The 11,390-nt window shown below is 56.7% G+C and overlaps 3 protein-coding genes across 3 annotated transcripts; all 3 read right to left on the reverse strand.

The window, feature by feature from the left end:
- Window positions 1–797: 797 nt before the first annotated feature.
- SIP5 (uncharacterized protein) lies at window positions 798–3,432 on the reverse strand (the record flags this gene model as incomplete). The annotated part of the gene is made up of 3 exons (XM_083196177.1): window positions 798–2,975; window positions 3,052–3,242; window positions 3,312–3,432. The coding sequence occupies 3 exons, from the start codon at window positions 3,430–3,432 to the stop codon at window positions 798–800; spliced, it is 2,490 nt and encodes an 829-aa protein (XP_083047385.1).
- A 3,782-nt stretch (window positions 3,433–7,214) lies between these two features.
- On the reverse strand, window positions 7,215–8,003 carry ACO1O0_006798 (SDR family NAD(P)-dependent oxidoreductase; the record flags this gene model as incomplete). The annotated part of the gene is made up of 1 exon (XM_083196178.1): window positions 7,215–8,003. The coding sequence occupies one exon, from the start codon at window positions 8,001–8,003 to the stop codon at window positions 7,215–7,217; it is 789 nt and encodes a 262-aa protein (XP_083047386.1).
- Window positions 8,004–8,668: 665 nt separating this feature from the next.
- On the reverse strand, window positions 8,669–10,329 carry ACO1O0_006799 (glycoside hydrolase family 7 protein; the record flags this gene model as incomplete). The annotated part of the gene is made up of 6 exons (XM_083196179.1): window positions 8,669–8,723; window positions 8,786–8,919; window positions 8,977–9,226; window positions 9,288–9,512; window positions 9,582–10,098; window positions 10,155–10,329. The coding sequence occupies 6 exons, from the start codon at window positions 10,327–10,329 to the stop codon at window positions 8,669–8,671; spliced, it is 1,356 nt and encodes a 451-aa protein (XP_083047387.1).
- Window positions 10,330–11,390: the final 1,061 nt, after the last annotated feature.

Raw genomic sequence — 11,390 nt, forward strand, 5'->3', positions numbered from 1 at the left:
GGAAACGGAGTTAGCGTCGCTTTGCATCATAGCGGCAGCTTCGAAGATCTCTACCCAGCCGCCGGGTTTGCAAGCCTGGTAAGCTTCCTTGAGTAAACTCGACCAGTCATGGATGCTACCGTACAGGTAATCGCATATGATAGAAGCCCGGCTTTGACATCATGTTATCCATCGCATTATTGGGGGCCAGAGGTAACGCACCATTCAGGATATCCCGACCCCCTACCTTATCCCAAGTCTCCAACATCGCAGCGTTGCACGCATGCACGATGCCTACATCAAGTCCCCTGGAAATGGACGCCTGTAACCTGTGTGTATGTATGCCAGCAATAATGCATGAACATGCGTCTCCAACGGCCATGAGAATTATCCAGCCTAATTAAAGACCGACACGAACCCTGCAAAGAAAGATGCCAAGGCAATTGGCCCGCAGAGTCAGATGTGAGAATGTTCATATAAAATATTCTCTTCTATACCCCCTACAGAGTTATATGTATGTACATCGCTCCAGCCGAACCAACGACACTCGCTCCAGCAACAAAATAAAAATCGATTGTCGTAACTCCCGTGTTGCCCAGGAGCGCTTTCCGATTTAAATACCGGTTCCTCACACAGTAACACGCTAGAAAAGTCATATACATGATGATGGGGGTGAAGAAGAGAAAGAAAACCTAAACGCCGCTGCGATCCAAGTAATAGTCCAGCCAAAGCTCCCAACCGCCACCATATGATGCTTCTTACCGGAGATGGGTCTCGCCATTCCTCAACTCGTATCTCCTGCTGGACTGGCAGTCTTACTAGGTGATTCGCAACGGTTGCTCTTCTACACTGGAGTGTCCGAGTTGCTTATCCTCGATCGCGACACCCTGTGGAGGCGCAGAGCTCTCGGTGTTCATCATCTCCGCGGGCGGGCCATCCTGGTGACGTCCAGAGGTCTCTTCGTCGGTGCGCGCCCCGATTGGCTCCCCCGTGGTTGGATCAACGTTCCTGCGCTCCTCGACATGTTCTGCTTCTGCCTCCGCCTTCTCGTCTTCGTCCACCTGTGACAGAGGGCGCCCCGTCGACGTCTGACCCTTTCCAGGAGACTCGTCTCCATCGTCATACTGTGTCGCGGACCCATCGTCGATGTTGACACCAACAATCTCGGCAAGGCTACGGAAGTTGAACATCGGCTCACTCCCCGTGTCTCGATCCCCATCTTCGCTCTGGCCGCTGACACTCATGCCGCTAGCCCTGGGGCTTCCCCCCTCGGGGCCCTGGTATCCCTGCCCGCTGTAGCTACCAGAGGGAGTGTCGACGCTAGAGGATCCAAGCGATGACGCATTGCTAATCTGGCGCAGGTGTGATCCGCCTCGACTCGTCGGGATGGGTAGCGAGCCCAGGGCCGGGCTTGCTTCGGAGGCCGACGGATCCGAGCCAACTACTCGATCAATGCCTTTGCCCTTGTCGCCCGATACATTCTCGTCTGGTTTTTGGCAGCCCTTGGTTTCCGGAGTTGGGGAAGTGTCCCCGCTCTTGGAGGCCTGCGTTGCTCCCTGTACAGTGGCTTCCATCCGCAGGTGACTGGCGGCACTATTACCTCGCTTGCGGCCAAAGTGGCTGAGGGACAGGCTGCTGGCGCTCGCACCGCCGCTGGGGGTTCCATCATAGGGACTCCTTCCTTGCTTCTTTGCGGCTTTCTTCTCTTCCTTCTCCCGCTTCTTGGCTTCCTTGCGCAGGGCCTTCTCCTCTTTGCGTTTGCGATCCTCCTCGCTGGCTAACGATAGGCGGACGGCTTCCATAAACATCATTTCCTCCAGTTCATCTACCCTCGAGCGGCGAGCCCTGCCTGGTTGGCGCTGCGCTGTTTCTTCTCCGGGTTCTGCTGAAGCCCCTGCTGCATCGCTAGATCGATCATTGCGCGTATCCGCAGGAGCACTCCCGGAGCCCTGATCACGGCCAGTGTTTCTCCTGCTGAATCGGCCTGGGCGCAGAATAGACCTCTGCTCGTTGTCCCCGCTGACGAGGAATGCCGCCGTGTGCAGAGCTGTAGCAGCTGCGGCTCTCCGGGCCTGGTGAGCTCTAGCGGATGCCAATTTAGTTGCCCAGTCAGGGCGAACGCGGTCTGTGGTGATGACATTGGGCGCATTGGCTGACAGACTGTGCGCTCTTCTGCGTCCAGGCTGTGCAGGTGAGTTGGGCAATGGGGAATGCAGGGAGCTTTGAGAGGAGGACATGGGAGTTGCAGATCCGAGGTTCGAAGTCGAGGCAGAGTAGGCGAGTCCGCGTCGGAAGGGAGGAGGTTCGTAGGTCACGCCAAACTCGGGTTGCTGGCAGTAGGGACATGCAGCCGGCTCCGAAATCAGCATCTCCGGGGGGTCTTCCGGACTCAGCCCCTCGTTGGGATCCCGGGCTTGACCATCCGGGTGGTGCTCAGGTAGATGAGGGTCGGCTCGCTTTATCTGCACAAAGCACTCGCTGCAAATAGGCTGGTCGCAGCATCTAGTCCTGTTAAGGTAAGGTGGGTAGGAAAGGAAGCAAATAGGGCACTCGGTGGCATCCTTGTAAAGAAACACCTCCAGGGGTTGGCCATTAACGAACGGGTCATTGGGCAGGTTGACCTCCCTGGGGGCTAAATCTGTCGAGGAAGCGTTGCGGGAGCCATAGCTAAGCGCTGCTGCAATCGCTTTTGCTCTCCCACTGGCCTTGAACGGAGAGCTTTTCGCAGGTGCGCCCGATGTTGGCGATTGAGCTCCAGAACCACTTCGATCTGAGGCCGCGGAGAGAGTCCTAGGCCCCATAGGCACCGTCAGATTCTGCAAGTTGCGGCTTGATTCGGGCTGGGGAGGCGGCGGTCGAGGGACAAGCTCCGGGTCCGGGGTCTCGTCAGCGGCAGGTATAGGAAGGCCACGAGCAGCCGCAATGAGCTGGTGCTCTGCCCAGTTGTCGGACCAGTCGTTGAGCCCCCTCCAGAAGGGAGCAAGCTTCCGTTCGATCTACAACAGGGAGACAAATCAGTTATAATGCGCAGGAATGGGCCGGAAAGCGGCGACGGGCAAATATGCCACATACCTGGAGCTGCCGCACTGTAGGCTTGCTGAAGTCTTCGGTGCCAGTATACGTCCCAAGAGTGACGAGATAGCCGCCGTCAACGTGCTCTTCCTTGAGGCTGCGCTCACGCTCCTTGGCACGAGCGACTCGCTCCCGTTCAAGCTTTCTCGCCTCGCGCTCCGCTCTTGTTTCCTTGTGCTCAAAAGGCGCATCTGGGCGATCTCGTCGATCGCGGCCAGTAGATGATCCCGTGAGACCCAGAAAACTCAGGTCCCCCCTACTCACGCGATTGCGCGACGAACGCTCCCGTTCACGGTCCGCATTCTGGGCAGACGGGTCGACGAGAGAACGACGATGACCGCCGTCGGATGGCGCGGACTCTTTGGTGTTGGTGTTGCCCATGGTCGGATCGGCGCTCCGGGAAGGAGACAAGCGAGCGGGAGAGTCGTGGATCGCAAAGGTTCGGGAATGAGGATGGTATCGGAATCGGTTGGCGGTGCCCTGTTGGGCGCTGGCCTGAAGGTGGTCACCCTTGGTATAGCGGTGGGCTGATGCAATGACAGTTGGAGCCGCTATCGGCCGACCTATCTAAGATGACGCAGGTATCAGTATGTACACCGCAGCAGTAGGGGCGGGTAACTAGGAGGTATTCCAGGGCAGCAGGGCAGGAAATGATGGGACGAAGCCGGGGAGCGAAGGAGCTGGCGTGAATGGCAAGTTTGGTCCGTCCGTGGTGAGGGATAGATGGGTCGGCGGGCAGATGACCAGATGCATGCAAGGAATGGTCTCACCGCAGACAACGTATGGATGCTTGCTCGGTCGCGGGCTCACGCAGGGAGATACGCGCGGACAAAGGCCTCAGAGGACAGAGGCTGGCGACCGTTGCATCTCGTTCGTTTGGTGTATGATTTGGCACCGAGTGTACTCGTATGCTGTAGTAAAGCGGAGACGAGTCGTGGACAGCGGGTTCTGGATCTGGCCGGTCGGATCTTGGGGTTTGGGGTTGGGGTTGATTGGCAGCGGGAGTGGGCGGGGAGTGAGACGGGCAGAGATAAGCTAAGGCTGGGCCGGTTGCAGTAGCGACAGACGGGAGGGAAAAGCAACAGAAGAGTAGTCGTAGTGGTAGGACAGGTGAGGCTGCCGAGGATATTGGTAGATTGAACGGATACTGGTAGGTAGACAGACGATGGATGCGACAAGGTCGACGGCCAGGCAAGTGGGCAAGCTTGGGAGTTGGACAACATGGATGGGAACCTGGAAGTTGGCGGGGAGGAGGAGGGACACGCGCAATACACGGCACAGTGACTTCACTGGGTGGCCTGTGCTTCCAAGTTGCCAGAGGTGAGTGGATGTGCCTCATGCATCCAATCAGAGCATGCTCAGCCTCGTTGTGGGGCATCTCCAGCCACTCAGCAGCCACTGGGGTGGTTGCGGACCAGAAGGAACGGGAGCTTGCTTGGGCCAAGCTTGGGCTGGGAGCTCCCGCTCCTCCATCGCGTGGGTGCGACGCTGTCACCTACGAGGTAAACACCCAATATCAACAACCTGAGCCCAGTGATCCCACCGCACTGACGGATAGTATCTGGCGGGTGCAGCCGTCCAAGGCAGTAAGCGGAAAGCCGGCGGAGGATCCGACGTTGGCTGACTCGGAATCCATATGTCACGCACACGGTCACCAACGAGGTATTACTCTGTCTGTACCCTGCCCATGATGCTGGGCTCAATGGTCGGTTTCAGCTCACCCATCAATGCATGCCACTTGCAGGCACATCCACCAGAACCAGGGCCATGGATTCGTATCCAAGAACACCTTGAAATACGAGCACTATGATTACTTACATAGTACATAGAAGTACACTGTGCATCTTCCGGCGCTTCCAGGGACGCCGAAGATTCCGGCCGCAAAAAACCCGCAAAAACCCGCTGAACACGCCGGGTGTTCCGGGCGTCTACCACCGTGTCACCGTGTCACCGTGTCACCGAATTCGGTGTTCCTGGGCTCGGCACAAAAGAAAAGGCGGGACTCGGGAGTGCCAGTGGAGTATTACATCATGCGCAGCTGGTGCATTGCATCGCATCATGCCATTATTATGCCTTATATCATGCCCGCGCTGCCCTGCGCAGGCCAATGCTCCGTCCAGTGATTATCTAGGTAGCCGGCAACACGGCCTATTCTATGTAACTATGCAAAGCACCCTCGGATATATAGTATATAATTCAACGCTCCACTACTCCGTACAGCGTTAAGTCTAGTAGCAGAAGGACTGTCTTTGCACCAGTCTGGCTCAGCCACGAGAATCCCATGATTCCCATCCAACGTCTCCACATCCCCTCCAATCGTACGACTTCGTCCTACACCTGCATTCTTCCACTTCCGTGTCTAATGACTGCTATACGTCAATTATGGGATGTCCCTTCCCATAATGTTATGTGTGCAGTTTCCAGTACCTTCCAACTTCTTAGGGTGGGTATTCTGCCGACCAATTAGCATCTGGTCCACTGGGCAGACCTCTTACTACCAAAAATGTTGATATTTTGATGCTTTCCGAAATCTTCGTCCCTAGGTAGCTTTGGACCAGCTGACTTATCCCTTTTCGTCTTTGTGTTGACTCGCTCCTCCCGTCGCTCTGGCACTGCGCATAAGCTTCGCTCGTAGGGGATCTCTTGCCCATGACCTCTACTCCGTCCCTGTCGCTTCGGTGTGTGCGCTGTTCGTATCCTGTGCTTCGGGCCTCCGCGGTGATCATTCCATTGTCATTCTCAATCCTCGAAGCTATCACGACTTTACATAGTCATTCTAAAAGATGATCCTACTAACTACTCTCCTACTAAAGTTATCACAGTCTACAAAGTTTCTACCAAAGGTTCTCACCCTGATTCTCATCATCAAATATCAATACTATTATCATAAAAAATTCTCTACTTTAAAAAAAGGTTTCAAGGTGTACTAGTAGAAAAGATTCTCATCCTCATCCTGTATCTATCTTAGCGTGCGTCTTGCCATGGTCTAAGTGGGTGGGTGTCTCTGTGTCTACGTGGGTTGCTGCATTCTTTGTTAGCAAGTCCCAAAATAACCACCCCCACACTGTGGCACTGTCGGTCCAGACCATACAACGGGCACTTCCGTATCCTAGGTCAATCAATGGCCAGTAAAACATGAAATTCTAAGATGACTTTTACAGGCGGATGCACAAAGATCCTAAGCTGAGTACAAGATCTTGCAGCGTGGTCAACCAACATCGACTCGTCGACCTCCTCGTTCGAACCCCAACCTCAGCCACTCAACGACTTAAATGAGCTGGCTGGTTCAGCCGACAGCCATCCTGAGCCCCGTCAGTAGCCACCGGGATATATGCAGAAACGGATGTTTTCTTCTGTTTCATAGCGACTGTGAATTCTATTATTAGATTCTCCGCTGGCGAGCCCCCGATCCGGGGGATGTACTATGTGTTCGGGGCTTCCGCCAGTCGCCCTAAGATCCCGTCCGGGCTCAACTCGGGGGCTCAACTCGGGGCTCCAGTCGGGGCTTCAGTCCGGGGAGTGGAGTTGCCAAGCCTGCCGATGGTACTCCTCTCCGACCGGGTCCCCGACTTCCACTTGCTTGCAGGTTTCATCCTATTAGCGATGCCCGCATTATCTTTCCGCCAATTATACGGTGATTAGATATGTCGTACTGGATGAATCATACTTGGGTCTTTTTCTATACCTGCGTAGTAGTGTCCTTCGGCCTTTGTTCCCATCCTCATCACTCCCGATCAGTTTAAGAGCAGCAGCATTAGGCATCCTCCATTCGAACCTGCAACACAGGAGACTCACTTGCGAAATTCGAGGCCAACTTCAATACAGGGTGGCCAATGATATCTCGTTCTATGGATCCTGACCACGCAAGCACACGCAGACACGTTCCCAACTCGGGGTTGGCAGGTCTCGCCTCGGATTGTCGCATCATCACGGCCCCGAGGCCCCGATACTGGATCCACCTGGCGAACACGAGTACGAGCGACAATACGACGTCTCCCCTCATCCATCATGGACTCCTCACATCAAATCTCAAAACAGATTCACATCCTAGTCGGGAATAATTTTGTCCCCCTCTTATTCCATGCATCAAGCTAGTGAATTATCGCAATCACCTCCCCAACCCCGCCCATGTGCTAACTAACTATACCCCACCCGGTCTCCCCTCAAGCATACGGCCAGTTCTTGTTCACATTGATGCTCCCTCCATTCGCAGTGGCCGCAATGCCCCGGTCAGCCAGGAAGATGCAGTACTTTGCCACGTCCGGCAGCGGCACCCCCGTCTGCCCCTGCACGTACCCCGGGTTCGCATGCTGCGTCCTGCCCATGGCCTCCTGGTTGATGCCCATGGTGCGGAACGACTCGCTGATGTTGGTGTCCTCCATGGCGCCCAGCAGCAGCGCCACGCTGTAGATGCCCTTGTCGCCGTAGAAGCCCGCCGTGTTGCGCACGAGGCCCAGCAGCCCGTGCTTGCTGGCCGTGTAGGCCGCGCCGGCGCTGAAGCCGCGGACGCTGGCGTTGGACCCGATGCTGATGATGGTGCCGCCCCCGGAGGCGCTCATGGCGTTGACGGCGGCCTTGGTCGTGACGAACAGGCCCGTCAGGTTGACGCCGATGACGCGGTCCCACGATGCCTTGGTGGTGCTGCCCACGGGGTCGAATGTGTCCATGACGCCCGCGTTGTTGACAAACATGTCCAGCCGGCCGAACTTGGCCACGACGGCACTGACAAACGACTCCACCGAGGCTTCGTCCGTGATGTCGGTCTTGGAGGCGAGGAATTTGCCTTCATACTGCTTCCACTCGGTCTCCACCTGGGACAGACGGTCCTGGTTCACATCGCAGATGGCGACGTTGCTGCCGGCTTCGAGGAAGGCGATAGCGATAGCCTTGCCCAGGCCGCCGGCTGCGCCCGTGATAGCAACGGTGGTGTTGGCTAGGGATTGGGAGCTCATGTTGAAATATGTCCGAGGAAAATGGCGTAGATAAAAGCAGTATAGGAGAAGAGGGGCTTCAAGCGGAATGAGAAAGAAGTTGAGCGGCGGCAGCAACCGTTTGTCTGTTTTATACGACGGGGTCTCGGGAGTTTCAACAACCCCATCAATCCCCCATATCTGGTCAGCTGGATGCACTTTAATTGACCGGTTTATGCGGGGCTAGCCTTGTTGCCATCGACCGCGTGTCCACTATATCGAACGATTCGTGGTGGAGAGGTCGAGGCCTTCGTTTTCGTATTCATGGAACTGCAGCCAAGAATGTGGAGTAGATGTGTTACTACGGATATGTACCTATTCAGATCCAACGCCCACTCAGCCTAGCTGAGAGCAAAGCATCGAGCACATGCATTGAGGACTCCAATTGCGAGGCAGGTTATTTTCTGAAAACATGTATTTGTCATTCGGAGCTCAGCTACCGCAGTATAGAAAACGTGCGCCCAAAAGACGAAAAAGAAAAGAATGGGCGCGCGAATATGTACATGAGAATGGCCACCAGGGAGGCCTCAGCATCCCAAAGTCTATCAGTCCCGTATTTTGATCTCACCCAGCCCCCGTGCTCGCACCCGGACACCGGTATGCCCAGTCCCGGTGCAGCGGAGGCATGTCGCCGTTTGGAAAGGCATTTAAGCGACGGTGGAGCCAATGGGTCCGAAGCGGATGTTGGACCAGGTGACGTAGCTGGGGCCATGTTAGCCATCGTGTCTACAGCATCATGCCAGGAGAAAACAGAGAAAACATACGCATCAGGGTTGTTGGCAATGACATCGGCGGGGACGCCAGAGTCAGCAGCGCAGTCACCACGGGCAACACCGGGGGTGGAAGCGTCACCCTCCTTGGGCCAGGCGCCGTCCAGCCAGAGCATGTTGGCGTAGTGCTTTGGAGAGATTGTCAGCTTTCCATGTCACCAGATTCAGGGGTCTGCGGCACTTACGTCGGCCCAGATGGACATGACCAGGACCATGGGCTTGGCAAGAGCATCGGCCATGGCAGTCCAGCCACCAATGTCGCCGTAGCGGTCGGTGCCCTCGTCGAAGACGCTGAAGAGGACGTCGCAGAGACCGGGGTTGATGTCGGAGCTGTTGTTGGGGAGACCCTCCCAGGTGGGGGCGGGGATCTCGATCTTCTTGTCGCCCTGGACGAAGTACTGGTGGAGGTTCTTGGACTCGAACTGAGTGACAACGCTGCGCAGTGTGTTAGCCATCATCATCTCCCGGAACTCCTCGCCCGAGCCGAGTCACTTACGTGAAGGGCTTGCTGGTGTCGACAGTCTTGCCCTCGCCGTAGAAGTCGGTGTTGCCCATGCGGTAGGGGTTGTAATCGCAGCCGTTGGCATCGCAGTGGCCCGCAAAGCGATCCTCGGAATAGGTGCCACCGCACTCGTCGGCAGAGGCGTCGCAGACGTGGTAGTCGTTGAAGCCAACCTCGCAGGCGTGGGGGGTCAGGGCGAAGGAGTGAGAGTTGGACTCCCTGGAGGTTGACGCGGTTAGCAGGCACAACCCAACAAGGAAGACACAATCAGGGCCCAAATGAACTCACCAGACATCGATCTCGGCGCAGCAAGAGCCGAGGTTACCGACACCGGCGCTGGCGTCGCTGGAGGAAGGCTCCCAGCCCTCAAAGTTACCCTGGCCACCAATGAACTTGAGGTCACGGGCGCACTGCGAGTCGCAGTAACCGGTTCCGTAGTGAGCACCGGCCTCGTTGACGGGGAAGCTGGCGACACCGCCATCAGCCTCCATGGCGACGAAGTACAGGGCGCTGTTGAGGCCGCAGCCAACGGTGGACAGGTCGACGTCGAAGGTGAACTCGTTGCCGATCAGGTCGAACATCTGGTAAGAGTCGGCGCCGTCCAGGAGGTAGAAGCGCGAGCCCACGTTGGTACCGTACTCGTGCTCGGTGACAAAGTGGAGCTTGAGGGCATCGCCGTCGGTAGTGGCACCGTAGGTGCCCTCGTAGTCAGCACCCTCGACAGCGCAGTTCTCGGCGCAGTCGTCGTTGCTGGAGCAGACAGAGGTCCACTCATTGCCGTCGTAGCAGTTCTCGCTACCGCCGACTATAGTCACAGTGTCAGGACGTGGTTGGTGCCACGGGGGGTTGCTGGTCACTTACCACCATGGGTCCAGCGCCAGTTGGCGTCAATGACGACCTCGGCCTCGACGGACTCGCAAGCGCCAGCGCCAGTGCACTTGGACCAGCTCATGGGAGGATGGCTTTCGGGGGTCAGGTCGCCAACCTTCTGGGCCGTGGCCACAGAGAGGAGGGAGAGGGCTGCAATGGTCAACATTTTGTGTTCGGGTTGGGACTGAACCGGGACTGGAAGACAAAGATGGATGATACGAGAGAGATCGGTTGACGACAAAGACAGGACTGGTCTATACTTATACAAATCTTCCCATCGGTGTGAGATCTCGTCCAAGTGTCCGGGACCAGTTTCCGGCACCTAGATCTTGCCCAAAGGAGCCCCTCTGTCCGGCCTGAGGAGAAAGGCTGACTCCGAGGGCGCGATCCGGGCCGTCGCTGGCGCTTCCTTCGTGTGCAATTGATTAATCTCATCCACTCGGGGCCGAGCGACAGGTCCAGCGGTGCGTCCCCTGGGCAGGGCAAACGAGAAGAGCATAGTCATCGACTCGTCGACAGGCCCAGCAACCAGGGCCAGCCATACTAAATGGCCGATCTTCCCCCAATCGGTAGATGAAATCTACGGCTTCGAGGCTCCGAGGCCGGGAATACACGCCCTGGTCCGACGAGGAGGAACTTGGAAGCGCCTCCAAACCCACGCTTGTATAGGCTCCTCCTGTCCATTGGCCACAGCCTTGGTGGTGCAGGAAACTCCAGAAAGCCAAGGGGCGGGGAATCCCTGTCACCCCGGCATTCGCAGCTTGCCATATTGGGTCGTTGTTTCAGTGCCGTCTTAGGTGAAGCATGGTGGAACCACCAGAGGGGGACAGGAAACGGCGAAAGGGGGAGTCAGAAGAGCATAGGTAGTAGCTTGGCTGGGACGACGAGTTCCCCTTCACCGTTGAGTCACCAAGCCCATCGCTTGAAGAGCAGGCGCATCCGAAAGGCTCGCCAGGTACAGAGATCTTTTGGTTTATCCAGCCCTGGGCCAAGAAACCAAATGCCGACCCAAAGTGCGCTTCCCCAGCCGATCCGGAGGCAGTCTATCAAGCCACCTCAAGCCATCCCAAGCCATCCCAAGCCACGCATTGGGGGGAGGGTTCTGGCGGGGAGTCGCCGCTGTGCGGATACTACGCTGCAGCAAGCGCATCAGATGTTCGGATTTCGGAACGAAGTCGACGTGAGCCGAAGAGGGTCGTGTTTCTCCAACTCACTCGACCCGTTACA

Source organism: Amphichorda felina (assembly GCF_050947745.1).
Source record: "Amphichorda felina strain 45539 chromosome Unknown scaffold_7, whole genome shotgun sequence".
Lineage (NCBI taxonomy): Eukaryota > Fungi > Ascomycota > Sordariomycetes > Hypocreales > Bionectriaceae > Amphichorda > Amphichorda felina.